The 25,004-nt window shown below is 37.9% G+C and overlaps 1 protein-coding gene across 1 annotated transcript in view; it reads left to right on the top strand.

Annotated features, from left to right (window-relative positions):
* lpar1 (lysophosphatidic acid receptor 1) overlaps positions 1–24,511 on the top strand; it is a 36,247-nt gene extending 11,736 nt beyond the window's left edge. The window contains exons 2-3 of the mRNA XM_037692498.1: positions 6,822–7,574; positions 23,998–24,511. Coding sequence (XP_037548426.1) covers positions 6,836–7,574; positions 23,998–24,326 — 1,068 coding nt within the window. The 5' untranslated portion in view covers positions 6,822–6,835 and the 3' untranslated portion in view covers positions 24,327–24,511. The remainder of the gene's footprint in view (positions 1–6,821; positions 7,575–23,997) is intronic.
* Positions 24,512–25,004: the final 493 nt, after the last annotated feature.

Here is a 25,004-nt window from a genome sequence, read left to right as displayed (position 1 = left end):
TCCTTTTAAAGTCCCATTTGTTTCAGGACTTGTGCTTAACAATAACAACCAGCTGCTGATTTTATTGGTTTAATGATGACTTGTTGAAGGAGGGAAAGCAGAATTTTGGTCAATTATTGAAAAATAACTTAAGTACAATACTTACTGTATCATAGTTGTGTGGTTTGAGTCTGCCTACCACTGTCATATGTGTCATAGTGAAGCAGAATAAATAAGTTGTGAAGATCATGAACTTATTTCCAACACACAGTTTTCAGTTTATAAAAGCAGACATCTATATAAATAACCATCTACTGTAAAAGTGATGCGTATTTATTGATAAGGTTGTGAAAGATTTGAGATTTAAGTTATTTTAGGTAGAAAAAAAATCACGTTTTGGTTGAACAGACTCTGCTCTTTCAATATTTACTCTATCTGACCCCATTAAAAAAAAAAAAAAAAGTTAAACTATATTACAAAATAAATCATTCTAAGTGAATATCCTGATGCTTACTCAATAATACAAGTAATCCACCAAGGTGGGATATTAGGTTTAACATAATACATGGTAATTTGTTTGTATTTGTTAGGATTAAGATTCATTTTAATTAAATGCAAAATGTTTCTGTAATCATGAGCATGTATGTGACGAAAAATTGCTCTACAGCACATTATATTTTTTGTTCATAAAAAAAAAATGTTATATTTATTTATGTATTGATTTATTTTTGCCTTTTGATGCTCATCTTTGCTTTTAACCATGATGTCCAAAGAACTTCTCACAGGCTGTAAAACTATGTTTATAGATTGTGGTTGCATGAAACTGTTTACTTCTGGGAATTATTTACTAAAACATTAAATGCAGTTTTCGTACATTTTCATGTCCTTCTGAGACTTTGCAGTCCTTCCTAAAGATTTATCAAATGCGAGTCTGTGGGATCTTTTTGGGGTTTTGTTTCCTTAGAGAATAAATGTATGCAACACAGCTGGTGACTAATTTCCCTTGTGTTTTATGTTGCTTTGTTTGTTAAATTTTATTTATTTCTATCATTTTAGAGAGGATCTAGTGACATTTATACACCTTATTTTTGTCCCCCATCATGGACCGAAGAGGGGGAATTAGAAATAATCCGCCTGTCCGTGCACACTTCTTCCACCACTTCTTTCAGTTCAAGGCTTAAGGTTCAAGGCGACTTTGTTGTCATTCGCATCACATGTGGTACATGAGGTGGAATGAAATTTTGTACTCAAGTTTAGTTATACCAAAAAAAATAGCAAAAATATAAAGTATAAACAAGAAATTGTATACAAGGATCTAAGATATACGCTAAACAATAATAATATATTAAACAGCAGCCTGAACATGAGTCTGTTGTGAGCAGATGGATAAAAAATCTGCAGCACGGATAATCAGCAGCACAGATAAAATGTCAATGTCCAATTAAATAATTAATTGCCCAATTATTTGAAGAAACTCTGCTTTCTGGTTTTTATATTGCTTAAAAGTATAGTTTCCTCAAATAAATGGGGTGGACTTGAGGTGACCAAAGATTAATCTGTGGTGGCCAAGGTCCCCATTGGCCACCCCCTGGCTCTGCCATTGTGTCTGGTTCTGGATATAATTGCTCCTTGTCTGTCACTCTGCCTGGGACAAGCAAAAAAAAAAAAAAACTTAAATTAAATATAAAAATAAAAACCTACCTCTATTTTTACAGTGTAGCTCCTATTTGAACATCTTGCACCAAAACCATTAACGTTAACTCACATTCAGTTCCAGTCCAGAAAAACACTCATCTCAAAAACTGCAATTATTCAATATTCAAATCCCTCAGCAACAGGGAACATCGGTGTACTGGTTCTATAGATAGTTATCACATTGCCTTTAACATCATTACACAATGTGAGTTACATTAAAATCATACATGTGATTAAAAAAACAATCAGTTTATACTATGAAATGTTTTTTCTTTCGGCTCCTCCCTTGTTCTGGGGTTGCCACATCTTTCACATCCCTTTGAGTGTGTGTGAGAGTAAAAGTTTGCAAAGAGAAGATGACTGGTATGTGTCTGAGTCAGGCATCTGACACACTGATGCAGTCTTACTGTTGTTACTTGAGGAATGACCTCACACAAATGGATTCCAGGGTGGTCCTTTTCATAGCCCGTAAGTCACACAAAACAGTTACCCTCTGTCCGCACCAGAGCTGACCGCATTTCTACATATTTTACCTAGTTCTTGATTCTACAAAAATAGTTCCTCGTGCCCTTCAACCCATTTAAGATGTTTTTTTTCTAAGAATTGTTCATTTTATTTTCATACACGTAAACGCTCTCATGCAAGAGCACAACTGAATTCTTCTCATGCTGTGTCCTCTTTCTTGCACAATCTTTCTCTTTATAAAACTTGGTTCCCAGCTGTTGCACGCAAACGCACACTCGCGCACACACTGACATGATCTGCAGGCTCCACAGCTCTGATGAAAGTGTCGGGAATGTGAACTGAGGGGCTACTGACACTTCCTCCACTTTCTAGTACTGATGACTTGCCTCCGGCTTCTAATGCCCCGTTGGCTGCTCCCTCTAGACGTTTAATGGCCACAAACCACACAAGACAAGCAGAATAGATTAGCTTTCATCTGTTCTGGTAGTTGTCACAGAGGCTCCATCAGTTTGTCACTTCTGATTTATAGCTCATTAGTGGTCTTGCTATCTTTCAGCTGCTCCCTGCACTAACTCAGATTGCTTAGTTACTGTATTATCTGGATGTGAGGACTGATTAAAAACATCACAGTTACTTGCAGGTTTGCAAAACGCTCAATATTTTTATTTAAAAGATGTCACCACAGACAAAATAAGAAAGTTCCTGGAGAAACTTTGACGGCGACTGCCCCATGGTGACCATTTTAAAATTATGATTTGACAGTACTGTGTTCGGGTTCGCTCTCTGCTACCACCACACCAAATTTCAGCTCAAAATTGCCAAATATCAATGAGTTTTAAGTCATGTTTTATTTTTAAGCTATGGTAACCATTTTGGATTTTTTTTATTTGGAGGTATGTGATAGAGAAGGTACTCAGCTATAACCACATCAAATTTCAGCTCTATGTGGAAAAAAGCTGAGTTAAAGCCATTTAAATTTAGCTTTGGTGGCCATCTTGAATTACCAGGGCTCTCTTGTAAATGAGTCCTCGTGGCTCGATTGGACTAGCCTGTTTAAATAAAGGTTGAATGGATGAATACCGTAATTTCCCGACTATAAGCCGCTACTTTTTTCACAGGCTTTGAACCCTACGGCTTACACAACGGTGTGGCTAATTTATAGTTGTTGTTTTTTTTTTTTTGATGAGCTAACGAGCTTCATGCCACCAAAACATTTAGCCTCATCACACCCTGGCGCTCACATAGCTGTCCAATACACGTCTCTCCTGGGGGGGTGGGTCCTCGTGACCCAATGACTACCTGTATAAATAAAGGTTAAAAAAAATCTGACCATTGAAATTACCAAACAGGTCACAGAGGACCAATGAAACGAGGAGTGGAGGAGAGAATGAGGAGGGGGAACTGCACAACAAAGTATTCACAGCCACTCGGTATCGGTGTGAATCGTGTATTAAAGTGACACTCTAAGTTCGGTGGGAGGCTTGGAAGACTGGTGGCGAGAAATTGTTTACCAAAACTGACAGCATGCAAAGAAGAAGTAACTTCTGCTCCAGTCTGCCAGTGGATGCTGACAACAGTTTTTTTTTTTTTTTTTTTTTTTTTTAATCTTCTGCATGAGGAAGATGACGATAGCAATCAATGACTTGCTGGTAGGCTACTGTATTTTTTTTTTAACCAGCCTTGGTACCGGCACTGTTCAGAAAACAAACAAACAAACAAAAAACATTTACTGTACATATTTGTGTATGTTATAAGTACATATTTAATCAAAAGTTAAAAAAAAAAATCTTTCTGAGTAAATGTCTCACGTTACAACATGGACACCTGTGGCTTATACACAAGTGCAACCTACAAAATTATTATTATTTTTTTTATGTAATGGGTGTGGCTTAAATTTGGGTGCACTCAATAGTCCAGAAATTACAGTATTATTAATTCATTTTTGTATTGGACACTGGTTGCAGCTACTACTACATCAAAGTTCAGCTTAATCTGAAAATGGCTGATTTACAGTATTTTTACTTTTCAGCTGAGGTGGCCATCTTGGATAGTTGATTTGCAACCAGATCCATGAAAAATTATTAATAAAAATGGCGTCTTTGTTTGCAAATTATGTTGCCATGGTAACTCTAAACACCAATAAAAGCACAATGCTGAGTCAGTTGCTTTGATATAAAATTAGTGGGGGTACACGTCGCGGTTTGGGCCGCATTAAAGTTGACATGAGAGTAAGATATCAAGTTAAGAAACTCTTGTCAGGTGGATAATAATAGGTGGCTGCCATAGGCAGTCCCCAATAATTAAAAAAAATAGATAGTTCATATATATATACAACATATATATATATATATATATATATATATATATATATATATATATATAGTCATTCTGATAAAAGCTCAAGCTTGTTAGCCAATCATTGAACTAATTCTGTATAAAATTAATTCATACAGAATAATATTGCTTAATATGTTATCAACAAAAATATATAACCTGAGTAAGAGAAGTGAGCAAATACGACCTTTTTGTTTGAAGGTCTGTGGAATATCTTCCTAATCTTTACTAGTGGTATCAAGAGAAAGGAATCTTTTCATTTTTAATCCATATTATGAGAAATGACCATAGAGAGCAGTTTCAGTGATTCTTGACTGTAAGAAAACCAATATTTTTTTTAATAATGGTGAAAAATCTGTTTGAAATTTAAAATAAAAATCTATCCTGATTATACAAACCTATGGCTAGAAAAACAATGACTGAAAATAATTGGTTGTCAATAATTTGCTTGATGATTTTTTTTTTCCAGCATGCTTGCCAAACTTAAACCCTAGGTATTAAGCCGTTATTTCCACCCTGTGTGAGTCTGTCTGCTGTTAGCAATAATCCAGTTCATCGTCGGAAAATGCTGTTTGAATTAAATGACTTTTTTTTTTATTGCCATCCCAAGCAAATGTGGCTGCAGATGTTTCTTATCAGCCACCCGCAGGAAACTGAAGACATAAACAGAATTTGAAAACCTGCGGAGTTGATTTATTAGGACTTTCTTTGTGGTGCAGCCCACACTCATGTTGAATCAGCAATGCAAGCATTTAGAGGGACGTTGGGGGAGTCAACTGTACAGTTCATGCAGCATTACGTTCTACTTATAAAAATTCAACATTCTGTCTATTTGGTCAAGTGTATTTTTTTTAAAGAATTGAGAAGGTGACACTTTTTCTTTTTTTTTTACCTTAAACTTCAGCATAAGAAGAGTGGTCATTCTTGATGCTTGCAGCTCAGTTTTGCATGTTTGTTTTATTTCCACAGAGCAAAATACAGCCTCTTTCAATGTGGATCAGTAAAAATGTGAATCAAAGGAACTATTAGAAGTTTGACCCAAACCTTCTACTTCCTTTATTCCTTGTTGTCTCAATTGTCCCCAGTTCCTTCCCTTTCCCCCCTATAGTCTTTGTCTCACTTACACACAAACAAACATATACAAACAGACTCCACACCAGCCCTCAGGTCCAGTTTCCGGTTTGGGGTGTATGAGAGAGACTGGCCAGCCTCTGACTGGAGCTTATTATACATACACACATGCTCATGAGAGCACCGTCTGTGTGCACAAGTGAGTTCACTCTAAGCATCATATTACTGCTCAATATATTGACTTTTCTTTGGATTCTGAGAAGTGATTTAAAACCGCAGACATTAAAAGTATTTGATGAAAGAAACACAGCTCTTAACTCTAAAAATCCAACTCATGACTTTATGATTTTTTAATTTTTTTGTGAAGCAGTCAGTGTACTACATGCAAACACAAATATCTAGCAAACAAACAGTTTTTATGCCACTTAAAAGCATTTGCTTCTTAAAGCACTGTTTCCTCGAAACGTTATGGAAGAAGGAATCCAAAATTTACATAAAACGATATGAACCCATTCTCGACTAGAGATAAATAAACGCATATTAGGTTTTAGCCTCAGTGCATAATAGTTTCTAATATGCAAACAAGTCTCAAGTAAACCTCAACAGTTTTCAGCTGCTATAACCATTGCTTCGCTTTGGGATTTCTATTGAGTCTAAATTCTTTGAACAAGCTGCATAAATGAGCATTTCATCAAAGGTTTTTGTCACAACTGGACTAGATTAAATAAGACTTTTAAAATGGTAAATATTACTAACTTGATTAAAATAATAGGATTTCCTTTACAGGCCAGCATGGTGGTTCAGTTGATAGGGCGGTTGCTTCTCAGTGAGAGGGTCGCCTGTTCAAATCCCGGCCCGGGACCTTTCTGGGTGGAGTTTGCATGTTCTCTCTGTGCATGCTTGGGTTTGCAGGTACTCCGGTTTCCTCCCAAAGACCAAAACATGCATGTTAGGCTGATTGGTAACTAAATTGTTCCCAGGTGTAAGTGATAGAGTGAATGGATTGTGTCTAGGCGTCCCTGATGGACTTGCGATCTGTACAGGGTGTCCCCTGCTTCATGGTCAACAGTGACCCCGGTGACCCAAAAAGGAAGAAGCGGGTAAAGATAATGGATGTACGGATGAATGGATGTATATAAAAGTGAAAATGTGAAATATAGTATTGGTACTTAATAATGCTTAGTGTTTCATGTTCCTGCATGATATTTATACATCCTCAACCACTTCAATCAAATGTCAATAAGTCCCTAAAGTATTTCTTTTTTTTTTAATTTCAGTAAGTACTACCACCATGGATGAGGAGCAGTGCTACTACAATGAAACCATCGCCTTCTTCTACAACCGCAGTGATAAACCCCTCGCTAGTGACTGGAATACTGTCAGCCGGCTTGTAATGGGCCTAGGCATTACTGTGTGCATCTTCATCATGCTTGCCAACCTCCTGGTAATGGTCGCCATCTATGTCAACAGGAGATTTCACTTCCCTATTTACTACCTGATGGCCAACCTTGCAGCTGCTGACTTCTTTGCTGGATTGGCATACTTCTACTTGATGTTTAACACAGGACCAAACACAAAGCATCTGACCGTTTCAACATGGTTGCTGCGCCAAGGCTTGATTGATACAAGTCTAACAGCGTCTGTGGCCAACCTACTGGCCATTGCTATCGAGCGGCACATCACTGTCTTTCGAATGCAGCTTCACACACGTATGAGCAACCGACGTGTGGTGGTGGTGATTGTCATAATCTGGACTATGTCCATTGTGATGGGGGCAATCCCCAGCTTGGGGTGGAACTGTATCTGTAGCCTTAAAACCTGTTCCAACATGGCTCCTCTTTATAGCAACTCCTACCTGGTCTTCTGGGCAGTGTTTAACCTGGTGACTTTTGTGGTCATGGTAACACTGTATGCCCACATTTTTGTCTATGTACGACAGAGAACCATGAGGATGTCGCGGCACAGCTCTGGACAAAGACGCAACAGAGATACAATGATGTCACTGCTGAAAACCGTGGCCATTGTGTTGGGTAAGAATGATTTGTCAACAATGTTATGCCCTCTGTCTATGTACAGTATATATCTATTTGACTGTCTTTCTGTCTATTTTATTGCTTTGAGCCCATGTGTCTCTTGCAAGGAAAAGGTCACTAAATAATAATTCCATGTTACCACAACTGGATAAAGATATGTGCTTATCTTAAATAGCAAATCATATTCATAAGGCATTGGGAATGAAGGGTGGGGAAGGGTATCTGTTCAGGGTTTCAGTATAAATTAAATGCAAACTATATGCTGTGGTCTCTGAATTTACCTAATATCAACCTAAATAGATATCTGAGTCAACTGATGAACCAAAGAGCCATTTTTCTTCCACATCATAAAACATGCAAATATTATTATTGGAAATGAATGTTGCATCTCTTGAATCAGTTTCTGGATGCACTTTAGTTGCTAGATTTAGTTGCTGAATATTGTAGATTAATTTGTTTATCTGACTTTTTTCAAGGCGTTTTACGTTGTATTGTTTCTCCAAATTGCAAACACTTACTGATTGATAATAAGCCACATCTATCTACCCAGCTATTATTTCTCTCCAGCATTTGATTTACTACTTCAACACCACTTTCAATATTGTCTACCAAGACGTTCAAACTTCATTTATCAGAGTGCAAAAACTGAGTCACTGGTTATACAGGAACAAAGAATGTGTTGAGCCTCTGCATTCGGACCAAGCACAGTGTCTGCTTAGTACGACTGCAAGTGTCACACACAGTGATGCCATTTTTCACTGTCCTTCTGTAAATTATACTGTAAGTCAGCACAGGCAGTTTGTCTTTTAAACCCATTCATAAAATGTTTTAATAAACACCAATTCATAACAATAGTTTGCACTGGCAAAAAGTTATTTTTAATCATTTTATTTTATGTCTTCTTGCTTTTTTTTCCCCTGACACAGAATAGAAGAAGAGTGGCTCATTCGCTATAAAGTTAGAGCAGGAATTGTGGGAAAAGTTCTTCTGAGTGCCTGGAAGCAGGATGTGTTGGTCCTAGACAAAACATTCCATGTGATTTGTCTCTTACGTGCTGTGTTATCGCATCCTGGTGCATATGTTGTTTTTACTCTGGTCCTAATCCACAGCAGAGAGCACCAAGATGTTCTCACTTTTCCACAGTATGTAGAAAAGTGGACATTGTGTTTTCTCTGTTGCTTAGAGACGTTTTATTGTTTCTCCTTGCCTAACCTAAGCGGAAGGGTTCTTGGTACTGCTTGATGGCTCGTTCTTGTTTCTTTGTGGTAGTGGGGTGTGTGCTACGTTAAATTCATTCAACCTTTATTTAGACAGGTAAATGGATAAACTACTAAGAATTTGAATGATTTTTTTTTTCTTCTGGGCTTGAAAGTGTTTGTTTTCCCATTATGGCAAGTCAGTAAGTTGTTACTATTTATTTCTCTGTAGATTATTACAACGGGCGGCACGGTGGCTCAGTTGGTAGAGCAGTTGCCTTTCAGAGAGATGGTCGCTGGTTCAAATTCTGGCCTGGGACCTTTGTGGGTGGAGTTTGCATAATCAATCAATCAATCAGTTAAACTTTATTGTCCATAACATTCAATGAAATGGAGATTTGTCTTTGACATCTGGCTTATAAAACAACACAAGATAAAAACGTGAAAAAAAAAAAACTTTAAAATCAAGCTTTGCTAAATCAATTAAAAACATCCAGTTAAAACCATTCTAAAATACACAATACATTGAAATATTAAAATATAGAAACATCCCAGCAGACAGTGGTTTGTTATGTGAGGCTGCGTTTAAATAGGACCTTGTTAAGTACATTCACTGCAGAGGGAACAAATGACTGTTTGTACCCATTTTTCTTTGCTAAAGGAACCAGCAGTCTTCTGCCAGATGATACCAACCTGAATAATGGTTGCAGTGGATGAGTTGGGATATTGTAAACCTGTATTGCCTTTTTGTCCAGAACCTGACTGCACAGGTCTGTAAGTGTCATTTGTTGATGACCAATGACTTTACTACCTTGTTTGACCACCCGGGACAATTTGTTCCTGTCTCTGGCTTGGAGGTTCCCATACCATTAAATGAAACAACACTTTCAACCAGTGACCTGTACACCAACTGCAAAGTAATGTTGTTCTCTCTGTGCATGCATGGGTTTTATATGGGTACTCCGGTTTCCTCCCACAGACCAAAAACATGCAAACAGGGCTGATTGGTAACTCTAAATTGTCCCTAGGTGTGAGTGAGAGAGCAAATGGTTGTTTGTCTTACCATACCATACCATTTTATTTATAGAGCACTTAAAACAGCGACAAGGCCAACCAAAGAGCTGTACAGACAGAACAACAGGTAACAAACAAAGCAAAATACAAAATGAAGTAAATCAGAATATAGACATAAAAACGATGCAGATAATGACGACCAACCAGTGTGGAGCATACAGGTTCAAAACACAGATCGTCTGGTGTTGAAAGCCACCGAATAGTAGGGAGTTTTTAAACGGGACTTGTCTCTATGTGGCCCTGTGATGGACTGGAGACCTGTCACACAGTGATGGCTGGATATGGGCACCAGTGACCCCCATGACACAAAAAGGAAGAAGCGGGTAAAATATAATGAATGGATGGATTATTACAAATACAAATAAATTGTTCAACAAGCTTTCATCAATACATAATGGTTGAATAAAAACATGAACATGCATGGGATCATTGCAATTGCTGATGCATTTTATGTCAGTCCTTCAAAAATTATTCTGCAATATTTGCTGGAATCATAAAAATAAATAAAAAAAATCAATTAAATATGCAATATGTTCCAAATGATTTATGATTTGGGAACAAAAAGTTGATATGGCACTAAAAAAAGGAACAAAAAGTGAATAGAGTGCCACTCTGTTAGCAAACCGGTAAGAACTTTGCAGACGGGTTAAATTACAGCTTTCTGGGAGTGTTTTGCGTGGAGTTAGGTTGGTTAGCAAATTCGCAGAGCACATTCACCTAAAAATAAGGTGTAGAGCAGGGCTATTCAACTGGCGGCCCAGGGGCCAAATCCAGCCCACAGGTGAGCTCAGTTCTGCTTACCAATGGGTTCATTTCAGAGTTGCATTAGGGCCCAAAAAAATCTGACCTGGCCCCAGCCCAAAGCCATCGTTTTTTTAACCCCACCCGACCCGACGAGATAACAGTAATTACAGGTCCGAACCCGAAAAAAAACCCTGCCATTTTAAATTAAGCTTTGACTGCTTATATAGTTATTAAAAGTTGGCGAAGCATGCGACTGAGTAAAGGGGGCAGAAGATCGAAGTTGCTTCTGCCTGCATTCTGCATTATTCAGTTCTGACATGTTGAATATTTTGTAATCTCACCTGTTTGGGTCATCGGCCGTGCACGTCTGCTGAGTACAGCGGCTGAATGAACGTCCATTTGGGCTGATGGGTTGCTGGCAGTAGTCCATCTGAAGCTTAACTGAACTTTTTACCTCTTTCAAGGCCGGTCAGCGCGTGGTCAAATGGCCCTGTGAGGCTAGTGGTATAAGGCAAGCCATGTTGCCATATAATTGGATCGTCAGCCATTTGCATCCGCTGACTCAATCAAAAGCCAGACACCTACCCAGCCGGCACGTTATTATGGCCAAGCCCGGCCCTAATCCAGGTTGAGCCGGCTCCAGGTTCAGGTTAGAAATAACACATCTAGTTCATTTTCAAATAAAACTAGATTTTAAACCATAAAACAAACATACGTAATGCCAATATCTGCTGATGTCCGGCACCTGAGCGCTTGACTTTCAGTAAATGTGGCCCTGGTGTAGAGTGAAACCAAAATCACTTTAAGACTATAATAGTTTATTTAATTTTTTGGCAACGCACACTTTAAAAGTGTTCAGTTTTCAGAAACAGTCATTGGTACAGGGGAATTTTAACTGTGAACTAAAACCATTCTTTTTTTTTTTTTTTTAAGTTTCTTGGAAAATCCCATTGTTTCTTTTCACTAAACCTAATAATGTACTCAGTCTTTTGAGCAAGGGTGTGCTGTGTTTTTGTTCAGTCTGGAATTCTCTGTTTTTGAGTGAAGTAATTTTGAATTACTAAAGAGGATACTGAATACAACGTCCCTCCCTTTCTATCACAACAACCCCCCACCTCCCACCCGTGCCCCCCTTTCATCTCAGTCCAAACCAGAATAGAGTTACAACTTTTATTCATTTGATTTTCATTTTTTATTCTTATTTAACTGGCACACATGATTTATAAGCTATCCAATCACTAATACAATATTTTCATTCGATTCCTGGTTCAACTTATGTGCTTCTCAGGGAAATGATTACATTTCTTATTTAGATTCTTCCATCATGTGGCCAAATGATAATAATAGGTCCCCTGCTGGCTGTTGTCCTTTCTTCACTCATTATTACTGGGAAACTGGGAAAAAACAATGTTGATTACTTAAACGTGCACAAACATGGGCAGAAAGAGTGTGTAGATGCATAGTCTCCCACAATCACATAACCCTCCAAGCCTGAAAAAAAGCAGCAGGACACAAGTTGGACTTCCTTCACATAAAACTGATGGAAAAAACAAAACCACACTTGAGATTTTCTTTGGTTTTGTTTATATAAAAGATGCACATCTGGAGATAGTGAAACACATATACTTGTTGTTTTTTTCTTCCTGTTTTCCATGTAGTTTCTAGAGTTATCAGTCAAGGAGGTCCAACTTGATCAGAAATAAATTTATTATATAGGCTCCACACTTGTATGACATAATTTTGTGGTGGAATGTAGCAAGTTGATATGAGTTGAAAAACTCTAACTTTTCATGAAGATGGCTACTTGTGAACCACTTTCATTGGTTTTGGGTTTGGTTGATTTGTCATATGCAAAAATCAACACAAGGTCAACAATGCAATGAAATGCTGAGGATGAGAAGAACCATCTTGACTCACCACAAAAAAAAAAGGACCCACAACAAGAAATACCAAAGCATGCAGCAAAAATACAATAGACAAGGTGCCAAAAGTGAAAAAGAAATACATCTACTATGTGGTTTGTTAGCAGTGAGGTTCTTTCAGCAGCATGGCTCTATTCTATTAGCAGCGTGGTCTTATTAGCATCATTAGCAGGTCTTATTAGCAGGTCCCATCTGTAGCTTGATGGTAATAATGACCGCAGCAACTACCCTCCAGAACTGGGTCCGGCAGACAGAGAACATCCAAGGTTTTCCCCGTGGAACTGAACGGGTCAGTAGAGTTTGGTTCGTGCAGGCAGATGGAGGATCTTGTTAGCAGCATTAGCAGGTCTTGTTAGCAGGTCTCATTAGCAGCTTGGTGGTAATAATGACCGCAGCAGCTGCCATCCCAGACTGCCCTACAGAACAGGGTTCGACAGACAGAGAACATCCAAGATTTTCCCCGCAGAGTCGAATAGGTCCATAGAGTTTGGTCCGTGCAGGCAGGTGGAGGATCATGGAGACAGCCGCCATGACAGGCTGGAGTCTGAAACTGGATGGGGGCAGGAACTGAACCACAAAGGCATGATGGCAGGATGGCAGGATGGCATGACAGCAAGACAGTGACACAGAAAACTCCAAAAGTGTGTTGCGGTCATATTCGTAGCATGGGTGTGCAGGGTAGGCACAAAAAAGTTAGAAAAAGAACAGGAACAAAAAAAGACTGAGTCAAAGTGGAGCTCCTGTCAGTGCGGCCATACTGTGGCACTCATGATGTCACCACTAGGCCTGTCGCGATAATCAATAAATCAATTAATTACATGATAAATTGAAATTATCTACCTTATTGTCATTTATCAGCTTTATCATTTATTCGTGTCTCTCTCTTTCTACTGGACACTGGATAGCAAAAGACAAAGAGCTCAACTCCGGTGCTCTTCACTGACCCCTCCCTTTCTCTTTAAAATCTGTTCTAACCATTCAGAATCGCGTTCTAGGATCGTTAAAAGCAACTAAGTTGAGAAGCTAAGCTACGAGCTAAGCTAACAGGCCGACCTCGGGGAAAAAAACCTCAGTCTTGTCAAAGCTTGTGCCTTCATCTAAAAAGTTGTTTTTCTCTGCAAAAAGAAGCTGAGAACTTGTTTACTGATTTTTTTTTTTAATTAAAAGCTTTGTGTGACAAATGCTATGCTAAAAAGCTCAAACCACATCAAGCGTCCACCATTTTGAGAACCGAAAAATAGAAATGAGAGACAGCCCGTGTCACGTCAAGGGGCCTCCCTCCCATTTTTCTTTGAGACACGCCGCTCGCTCCCTCACTATCCATCCTTCAGTTCAAACACTCTTAGACTGCCATCTGGTGGTTACAAAAGGTACCACACACAAATATACCAACATTTCTTTGTAAATTTGACAATAATTACTAATTATCAGATTTCAAACAATATTATCGTTTATCGCAATAATTTCTGAGACAATTAATCGCCCAGCAAAATTTGTTATCATGACAGGCTTAGTCACCACCAGATGTTTGACCACCAGATTGTTCACTACTTCTAATAGTCATGTTGTCTTTTTAAAAGGAAGAGAAGTTTCAGTCCACAAATTTAACAAAACCAGTTAAAACGTATTTTTCAAGAGGTAAAACCTACATATCAAGTCAAGAAGGACATTGCTAGCTTTTGGGACACTTGGTCTATTCAGAAAGAAGTAAATAAAAAAAATAAAAAAAATGTCTGAGTGACCTAAACAGACAGTCTCTTGAATAATTTTCAATGAGCTCATTTTGTAGTCCGCTGTCAGTTTGGGCTCGTGTCCAGGCTTTCTGTGAATAATCTGATTCTCTTAAAGCTGGAGCGGTATGAAGTCAAATGGTCAGACAGTGTGGAGTGCCAAGCCATACCATCACTAAACACATGCAACCAGATGGCATACCACTGGCTTGCATGTGTTTCAACATCTCTGCGTGTTACTAACACGTGTTTACCCTAGAACCTTAGAACTATCCATGCTTTGATTTTCAAAGGAAGACAAAAAGTAATAAATACTTCAGATGTTCTTCTCAAAAATATACAATGTGTGTATTTTTGCTGCTGCAGTGCATCTGCAGTTTCTGGCATATTGAGATCAAAACCAATCAGAGCTACCCATAATCCCATGCTGCAATCCACATGAGCAATTTAAGATGGCCAGGATGTTGATCACGACGTCACCTGTTTTCTGTGTCATTCAGTGTGTGTGTGTGTGTGTGTGTGTGTGTGTGTTTGCCAACATATCTTGTCATCATGATTGCATAATGCAGCTTTTCTAAACTCTCACAATGGCAGCGTTTGTCCATGTGGATCATGTTTCAGCAGCATCAGTTGTTCATTCAGGGGAATTTTTTCCTTTGTACATCTACATTTATTGAATGTTTGCAGCCCATGACCAATACATACAAGAAAATCATAGTTAATGTAACATTTCTTAAGGCACGTTTAAAATATGAAATTTAGAATTGTGGAGATTTAGGACCTTCAATTCAGGTTTTCATGGAATATGCCACAAAAGCAAGTACTTCTTCCATCCCCATAGCACATCACTACAGCACAGCCTGTTCACTCATGATATCCTTTACTTTCTAGTTGTTTTTCGGATATAAAGCTTAACCATCAGACGGCTACATAAAGATAAAGCAACCAAATAAAAAAGCAAAAGCAAAGGGATGAAATCAAGATGCATGAGTTTTTATGTCTTTGTCTTGATATGAACAAGCTTAACATTTTGAGACCTGAATGACTGAAAGTATGCTGAGGGAGTTGCAGATCAAAAAATGTACAGAAAAACAACAATGTAAATGTTGAATCAACATTCACATAATAAACCAATGACTGATTTATTATTCAAAATTGTCTAATTTAGTTGAAATGCTTATATTATATATAGTATAGATCAGATTTAATATGCAGACACATGGCATTTGGAAGTTTTTTGCTGGTGGGGTTATTTTGTTGTAAGAACGCTAATGGCAAACAGGCCTGACGTCACTGAGACTCATTAAACCAGAAAAGAAACAGTAAGAACAGACAGGAAACACAACAACAGCAAAGTAGTAATGTAGTTTAGTCCATAAACAGGACAACTGAATTTTCATTTTAAATCAGCTTTAAAAATTTGTCAGAATAATGAGTACTCGTTTTTTTAAATGCCTAACAGATCATTACAGCAACTCTGTGCATTGCGTTTATTACCAAAAAAAGTGAAAAACTTAAAGGTTTGAAAACTAAAGATCAAGGATTTAAGGATTTAAGGAAATGTCATTGTCATTTACATAACGAACGAGATGGAATGTATTTATTTTTTGATTCTTGGGTCTCAGTTTAAACCAGTAACATAAGTTAAAAGTAAAAGAAAAATGAAAAAGAATAAATAACAATAAAAGCAGAATACAAAAAAAAAAAAATGATGACGGTGATGGGGAGGGAAGAAACAACATGCGTCCTCACAGTCTGGTGTCTGCACACTGAAAGGAGTCTCGTAGTACAGAGCGTCAGCATCAGTTGTCCTCACGTGATGATCTTCTGTGCTGATCTGTAGCATCTCAGCGAGGTGCAACATACAGGGACCAGCATGATAAAAATGCTGAGGAAATGCCCAGGTGTTGGTGAAGGATGGCTCTTAATGCATCTTCTTTGTTTGTGTGCACAGCAAGTTATTCCCTCTACTTGGAATGGTGGCATGCTGGTAAAACTTTGTCAAGGTATCTGTCAGGTTTTAAAAGTTAAAATCCCCAGTCACCATGTCAAAAGTGCTTATTTTGAAGTGAGCTGATGCTGTAATGGAGCTCTATCAGCGCTTTGTTAGCTTTAGCACTTTGTGTGATGTAAACAACCATGATAAACACCTCTTCGGCTGCTGTGTACATGTCTTCATTTTTGGCTTTCTTTACCTCACTCTACACCAGTGACCTCAAGACCTGCAGTTTTACTAATTAGCTCTGAGTTAGGCAGCTGCTATAGTTACCAAATCATCTCTTATTTTATTAAGTTTGGTTTGGCTGTATATAATGCGCACATTAGCAGGTGAACTCCACTAATGCTTGACCTGACGTCAGATCAAATGCAGATATAGCTGCAGCAAAACCTTCTGTGTTGTGGATACATTTTGTTTAAATCCATTTGGAGCAGAGGGGACCAGAACAGAAAATTGAGGACGACAAACAAAAATCAATACATTTTTGCCAACATTTTTTTGGGGGGGTGGGGGGCTGCGATAGTTTTATAGTTAAGTCATTCGTCTTCTACTCAGGAGTGGATTTAATCCCTGGTTGAACCATTTACTTGAATCGGTGAAGATTCATGTATTCTAACATCATGTTCTTACTTTTACTGTATGTATGTATATACACAGTGAACCCTCGTTTTTCACTGGGGTTACGTTCCGAAAGAACCCGTGATAGGCGAAATCCGTGAAGTAGTAACCTTTATTTTTTTTTTACAATTATTATACAATGAAATACTCCATAATACATTCAAACCAAAGAACAAAACCTTTTTACAGGCCCAAGCATTTGTTTAACAAATAAAAGTACTGTATAACGTTTTTTACAAATAACTACTGTACTGGAGAGACTGTTCAGCCAATCAGAATGCAGAACACAATTTACGATGCAAATCCGTGAAACGGCGAGACCGTGAAAGATGAACCGCGTTATAGCGAGTGTTCACTGTGTATATATATATATATATATATATATATATATATATATATATATATATAGTTATTTTATAAAAGTGAAAAAAAAATATACTAATCCAAACAATTTTGAGTGTGAGTGTTCGTCAATCCACCACCTGGCTCATGTGTCAGAAAGTTGCACGTTGTGCTAATTAATTTAGTCAGGCAAAGAAGCAGTCAAGTTATCCCCATTTCAGGTGAGGTTGGATGTGGGTGTGGGAGGCATCCGTGTCCGTTTCTTCATGTATACATACAGTCAGCGGTGTAGTCTACGTGATACTCGGTCATACAGAGTATAACCACTAGAAAAGCTTAAGAATTTCAGTATACCCACTTAAAATTGCCCAATGATACATGACATTTCATTAGACATGTGTCATTGATACTTTAAATGGTAGTTAAACGCTTCCGTAACAATCTATCGGTTTGCAGCTAATTGGTTTGACACTGTTTTATGAATTATATAACATATTTTTTAATACAAAGTCAACTGTTGTACAAAGTTTGTTGTTCATTTATTCAAGTATAAGCATCAGTGAAATTTGGAAATGTTCAGTATGCTTAAAAATCAAAATAAATTGACGATTACATTGTACTAACCGGTGTACTTTGGTTTCTAAGCACAGTATACCCACTAAAAAAATGTAGACTATACCACTGTATACAGTATATCCTACGTTTTACCAGAGAAAATTGCTAATTGTTAGTGATTCAAAAATAAATGTCTGCCCCATTTATGCTTTTGCTCACGAGCCGTCTCTGGTCAAAATCTGGGACCATCGCTGTGACACCACCACTAGAATCCATCTCTGTGTTCACCACAAGCCTCTTCATCAGTAACTGTAAACACTCAGCTACTGAACGTGCACTTTTCTCTCATCGTCAACGTGTGTGGAAGCACTAATGTTGCAATGAGGACATGGAGGGGGGCGTCTTTCAGTGGACAACCAGAAAGCCACTCAGAAATGTCAGAAACGTATGCATGCATTTTTGGAACCACAGACAACGGTGGGCGAAGAAAATAACAAAAGAGCCGTACGCAAAAAGGACTGAGAGACAAGCAAAGCCGAAAAGTTAAGTGCAAAAAAAGAACAAAAGAAAATAAAATAAAATAAAAACTGTCAAATGTGCAGAGGAGGAAAATTCACAAGACATGCAGTGAGATCAAAGTGGTGGCGAGACAGGAAACCAGATGGGGGGGAAAGGGGGCAGAGAAAAGTAAATTAATGGAAAGAAATAGAAGCCACACAAGAGCAGTAATATAAGACTGGGTCTTTATTTGTTTTTAGGAGCCTTGGAGGAGTCCCATTAGCTGAAACCTAAACCACCAAGATTACATGTGAGAAATTAGAGTAGTGCATAAACGTATGTAATAGCAAAATGGATAGCTCTGAAATGAGAAAAGCATATTACTGTGTGAGAAATGCAGCCATTATTCCAAAGTGCAATTTCATTTTTTATTTTTTTTTTTATTTTGATATGTTGCAAAGCAAACAGAGAACTTTCTCTACTGTAGATTAATTTGTTATAACACTCAGACATGCATAAAGACAGCATTTTTCCTCTGCTACGTGACAACAAGAAACTCTTTGGCTAAGTGCCTGATCAATAAAGCACTCCCACACAGGAGAGTTAATGGTGAAGACAACTTGGTGAAAAAAGCTGAGCAATATTTAATCTCAATCAGACTGCTTCAATGTGATGGAGAAAAAATGGACACTTTATTCATCCCTTGTGGGAAATTATTGTATTTCAGGGAATTTATGTCTATTAGAAAAAAGACACATGACCAGAACTCGCTCACATTATCATGATGACAATTTCTGTACAGAAAATGTGTTGTCAGGAAAAAAATGACTAATTGTACCAGTATCTATATCTCAATTAAAAAAAAGTCAATTGTGTGTATTTTACCATACCATACCAATTTATTTATAAAGCACTTTAAACAGTGACAAAGCACACCAAAGTGCTGTACAAATTTGTTTTGCATCACAAATCAAAGAAATAATAATTTAAATGGAAAAATATGTCCTATCTCAAATGAAACATTATGAGTCAGGCATGAGTTTGATGTTTTGAACCATTTCGGCTATGGCTGCCTCAGATGTGTCGACGGGGGAGAGGGCAGGCCCCGGAAACCATCTTATCACCAGCAAACTGGTTGTTCCACTATGGAAGTGTGCTGCTTGTGGGACTTGACTCAGATTAATAACTGGACCAAATATGTTTTCATTGTATTGTTAACTATATTTTTATTTTATTTTAAAGCCTAACTGGATGAGAACATTTCACTTCCTGGACTCATCCAGTAAATGGATATCGCCTTTCTATCTCATCAAGATACTCAAAGTGCTTTAAACTACAATCTGTGTCCTCATTTACCCGTTTATACAGCACTCTACTAGATCTTTACAAAGCTAATCTGAGTCTGTAGACACAAATCAGTGCTTTAGATCACATTCATACACCGATGGGACACACATGAGAGGCAATGATGGCATCTTGCCAGGGACACATTAGCATGTGACTGCTGGTGGAATCGAACCTGCAACTCTTGCAATGGAGGACGACTGCTCTAACCACTCAGCCACAGCTGCCACTAAAGTAGTTCTGATGCCTAGACCTAACCATAAAAGATATGAAAAAAGGTTACATATTCCAGTCCAGTTTCTAGATAGACCTTGTAATTTATTCATATCCATAGCTAAGGTTCTAAAAACTAAACGGTATGAGTCTTCTAACACATTGAAAAGACAAAATGTTGGTGGATTTTTCTTTTTTCTTTCAAGAGTGCTGTATTTTAGTAGTTATGGCTATGCAAATAAATCCTCAGATTTTGTCTCTGTTAAATAACTGAAGCTTTAAAGTAATTACTAACATTATTACCGGTAATTAGCCAAAATGCCATGATATTGGGCAGCACGGTGGCGCTGCTGCCTCTCAGCGAGCAGGTCACCCCGGTTCAAATCCTGGTCCGGGGGGCCTTCCTGGGTGGAGTTTGCATGTTCTTTCCATACATGCATGGGTTTTCTCTGGGTGCTCCGGTTTCTGCACAGACCAAAAACATGCATGCTAGTCTGATCGGTAACTCTAAATTGGTCCTAGGTGTGAGTGAGAGAGTGAATGGTTGTTTGTCTCCTCGAGTCCCTGTGATGGACTAGAGACCTGTCCAGGGTGTCCCCTGCCTCTCTCACAGTGATGGCTGGATATGTGCACCAGTGACCCCCGTGACCCGAAAATGAAGAAGTAGGTATAGCTAATGGATGGATGTCATGATATCCATTAAATCATATTTCTAAAATGTCACGTCAATACAATCGGGACTGTCAAATCTAAAATGTCATATTTTATTAAATGAAGTCAAAGCTGCACATCTTTACAACTCAAGCATGAGCGCTTAGAACCCGTGCAAATGAAGATGCACTGGAGATCATCTGACAAATGTTGTTCACCATCAATAGTCACCAGCAGTCACAGACAAGTGAGATTACTACCTTTGGTGGCTAGGGCTTGCCACTTTGGTCAAATACATTTTTCTTAGTGATTATTTGTTCATATTATTCAAAATTCAATAGCAATCCAATTATATTGTCATGACATTGAATCCAACATTCAAGCCTGCTTAATATAAAGGCATCATTGGCCTCAGCCATTAGAGAAGCTTTTTAAATAATAATAGCATTTTAATAAATGTCATGTTAACATTGAATAGCAGTTTTAAATGTGAAGTAGAGTAATCTGAGCTGGAATCAAGAGTTATGTGATTTCTCAACATCCTGCAAATGTTTTCCCATCTGTCTTTGTAGTGTGCGCAACCAAATGTTTTTTTCCATTTGTTTGCATCTGGACATGTGTCTGCGTTCAGTTCTGCATGTGTGTGTGTGTGTGTGGGTGTGTGTTGCGTGAGGACATGTTTCCAGGGCTGCAAGCTTCATTGGCTCAGCTTGATTTCTAATATTTCTGTAATATTGTTCCCACAACCCTTTTTTTTTTACCCTTACCCTTCCTAACGAAAGCCTACTGTCATTAGGAAGAGCATGAAGGCAAACCGTGATGAGATACTGAGACATTTTATTCTAATCTATCTTTGTCGAATAGTTTACTTTGACTTACACAAAATGTATCTACTTCATTAAACTTGTGAAATAATCTACTTTTAAAAATGTCAAGTGTTTGTTTCTTTCATAAAAAGGGAAGTAGTGGTTTGATGTCTCAGCTTTCTGTCAATCATCGAGTACACAGGCACTTTAAATATATGAACATATATTGGATTATTAACACTCTTTCATTATTGCCTAAAGTTATTTGCTAAAGCTGCACGTATTCTGTTTTCTGTTATAATAATAATTATTATTTATTTCAAAATTAGCCTCTAGATTAAATGATTATCAAGCAAACAGTTCTGTTCATTGCATCTAAAACGACATATTTACTGACATTTTTGCATCTTAAATCTTATCACAAATCATTCAAGGTCTTTAAAAGCTAAAAACAATACTATTTTTTTAGAACAGAGTCTTAAAGTACATGTTTTATACATTTCAACAGTTTCCAAGGCTGCGTCAGAGCCATGTTTATTTACTTTCCTCCGGTGATTTTCCACTACTCTGGCTCCTTTTCCCTCCATGTGATCATTTTCTAGCAGTATCAAGGCAAATAAATAATAATAATAATAATAATCCACACACACCACAAGACATATGCAAGTGAGATAATTTGTTTCTATTCATTTTATTTGTTTTTCCCCCTTGTTTTTCATGTTTTTCATTTGCTGAGCCTTGTCCAATTCAGGCTAAACAAGTTTATTTGATTTAGAGTCAGCTCAGAGGTTGTGAACACTTTAAGAAATGCATCCAACTCCGAAGATTCTGCAGGGTCTACTTGCATAGCTGGGAAGTGAAGTCAAGCCTTTGCTACAGCTGCTGCCTGCAAAAGCACAAACAGATAACAGGCCTGACAGTCGTTTCAGTTTCACGGCCTCAGCCCTGCTTGCACAATTTATAAATTATGAAACCTTCGTGTTTAATGAGTTATTTTAAATCTGTTAAAGATGTTAAGACAGCTTTTGTCAGTTAAGTCCAATTGCCACACAAAGTCTTATTTTCCTTCAAGACTTCTTGCCATCATCAGTGCTATACTGGACCACCACAGTTCCTTATATGTTGGTCTTGACCAGCTTCTGCAGTTAGCTAATGCACATCTTTTCACAGAAACTAGAAAGCATGACCACGTCTCTTCAGTTTTAGTAGTTTTTTTTTTTTACTTACTTTTAAATACTTAAATAGCTCATGACAACAAAATTCAGTTGAATTTATTGAGTTTTACAACCTCCAAAGATCACTGTGCAGCCACTTGCCAAATAAAATAAATAAATAAAATAAATAAAATCACAGATGATTCAGAATGTTTTGCCGCTATGAAATTAAAATTGCCAATGCTGTCCTTTGAAAGCGTAGTCATTACGTTGATATGTTTGTTTTATTTGGTTACACACTCTCAGTGGTGTGTTTGTGTCGCTCTAGACACAGCCCATAATGTTCAGTATTATAATAGGAATTCAAAACATTTAAAAATCAACTCTTGAAATGCTCAATAATCCAGGTAGAAAATTCTAATATGTCAGGTCCTCTGGGCGGATTCAAAAAATAAAATTAAAATGTTAAAACATTTGTTTTTGTCTTTTATCCAAAAGACTGTCAGTCTGAGGAGCTGCAATAAGCTCAGTCTTATAAATAGCACTTTCTCATAGTAGTTTGTTGTTGACATCCGGAACTAGCTGTTCACGTGATAAAGGAGGATCATCAGCCTAACAGTTGGTCGTTAGTGACCTGATGGCTTTTTGTCTTTTGGATAGAAGACAAAATGTTTCAACAAGTTTTTAATTTTGATATTTTTTGAATCCCTCCAGAGGAACTGACTTAACATTTTTAGAACTTGCTTGAAATGTTCTAGTTGTGGTCAGAGTGGAACAAATGATTATGTTGAATATTAATATTGTGGTCATTGTTTATAGAGTATATGCTCTGTCCGACGCCACAGTTTTTATTTTGCTCATTTCATGTCCAAAGAAGCCAAGACTGTGAGTTTGACCAATACTTAGTACCATGTCCAGAAAACTCAATACCATACTTTTTTGGCCTACAATTCAGTTTTTTGCATAGTTTACGTGCCCTGCAACTTATACACTGAAGCAACCCCCCCCCCCCCCCATTTATAAACCAATTTTTGGCTGAGATATGACCGTTTTCATTCAATCTGACATTGAAAATATTGAACACTACCATTTTCAGCCGCTAGATGGCACTCGAGTAGTATGGCGTGCCATTGTGTCATGTAATAAATGACACAATCGGCTTGCCCACATTTCCAGGTTGTCAGCGGTGACGCATAATAGATGCGATTTATACGGCGAACCAACTTATTTATGTTTTTTCCCACATTATGAGACATATTTGGACTGATGTGACTTACAAGGCGGTGCAAAGTGTACGGCGGAAAATTCGTTACATTTCCAGCTGGAACAAGTTAAAAATCATTAAGACGGTGCTCAAATATCTAAATCCAAATTTAGTTTAATTATCGTGTCATCTATCAGTAGTGACCATGTGGTAAAACTGCAGCATCAAGATTTTGTTGAAGTCCATCTGTTACAGAAAAAAAATGCATTAAACATTTATTAAACTTTATCTAACAATTAATATACTGTGTAGACCTATATATATATATATATATTGTTTGATGCCTTACATTTGTTTTGTGTATCTTCAGGTGCGTTTATCATCTGTTGGACACCCGGCTTGGTTATCCTACTCCTCGACGTCTTCTGCTCCCACTGCACCGTCCTCACCTATGAGAAGTTCTTTCTACTCATCGCAGAGTTCAACTCGGCCATGAATCCCATCATCTACTCCTACCGTGACAAGGAGATGAGCGCCACCTTCAGGCAGATCTTGTGCTGCCAGCGGCAGGAAAACATCAACGGGACGGCGGCGGCGGACGGATCTGACCGGTCTGCGTCTTCCATCAACCATACGGTGCTGGGCACTGGCGGCATACTTCAACACCATCACCACAACAATGAACACTCGGTGGTATAAAAATACAAGAAGGAAGCAAAATGTTTTGAACATACTGACTTAAAAATGATAAATGGTCAAAAGGGATTCGGAGCATGGCGTCGACTGAAAACTGTGGTGTACATTTGTGACTAAAAACAGGTGATTATGAAGAAGCGAAGAGCGACTATGATGAAAGATGAAGACTTCATCTGTTTAAAAAAGAAGAAATTGGATTTTTTTAGTACTCTGACAGGCCATTGGTATTTGTTTGGTTGAGTATTGTGTTAAATGTATTTTTTACAAGCAAAGCTGATATGGAATATTTAAGTAATTTGTGAAATGAAGGTAATGCCAGTATAACCATTTTCTCTCTCCAGCTCAGTTTGTCTATATGTAAGTACTCTTCTTAATCTATTTCATCTAGACAAAAGACCCTTTTTCAAGCATTCAACAATGTTCAGTCAGGTCATCTGGACGGTTTCTTTTTTCCTGAGATGTTTCGTCCTTCATCCGAAGGACTTCTTCAATCTGAGGAGCCACCAACAAACTGAGTCCCACCACAAACAGCACACTCCCTTAGTAGGAAAAAAAAAAATTGCTGGTGATAAAATGGCCTCCGGGGCCCACCCTCTCTCCCATCAACTCCTCTGAGGCAGCCTTGCCAAAGTGATTCAAAACACCAAAGCTCATGCTCAATAATCCAGGTAATAATCCAAC

This window comes from Nematolebias whitei, chromosome 18, assembly GCF_014905685.2.
Source record: "Nematolebias whitei isolate Nwh7 chromosome 18, NemWhi1, whole genome shotgun sequence".
In the NCBI taxonomy this organism is placed as follows: domain Eukaryota; kingdom Metazoa; phylum Chordata; class Actinopteri; order Cyprinodontiformes; family Rivulidae; genus Nematolebias; species Nematolebias whitei.
The sequence above is the reverse complement of the archived record's forward strand: the minus strand, read 5'-3'. Positions and strand labels throughout refer to the sequence as shown.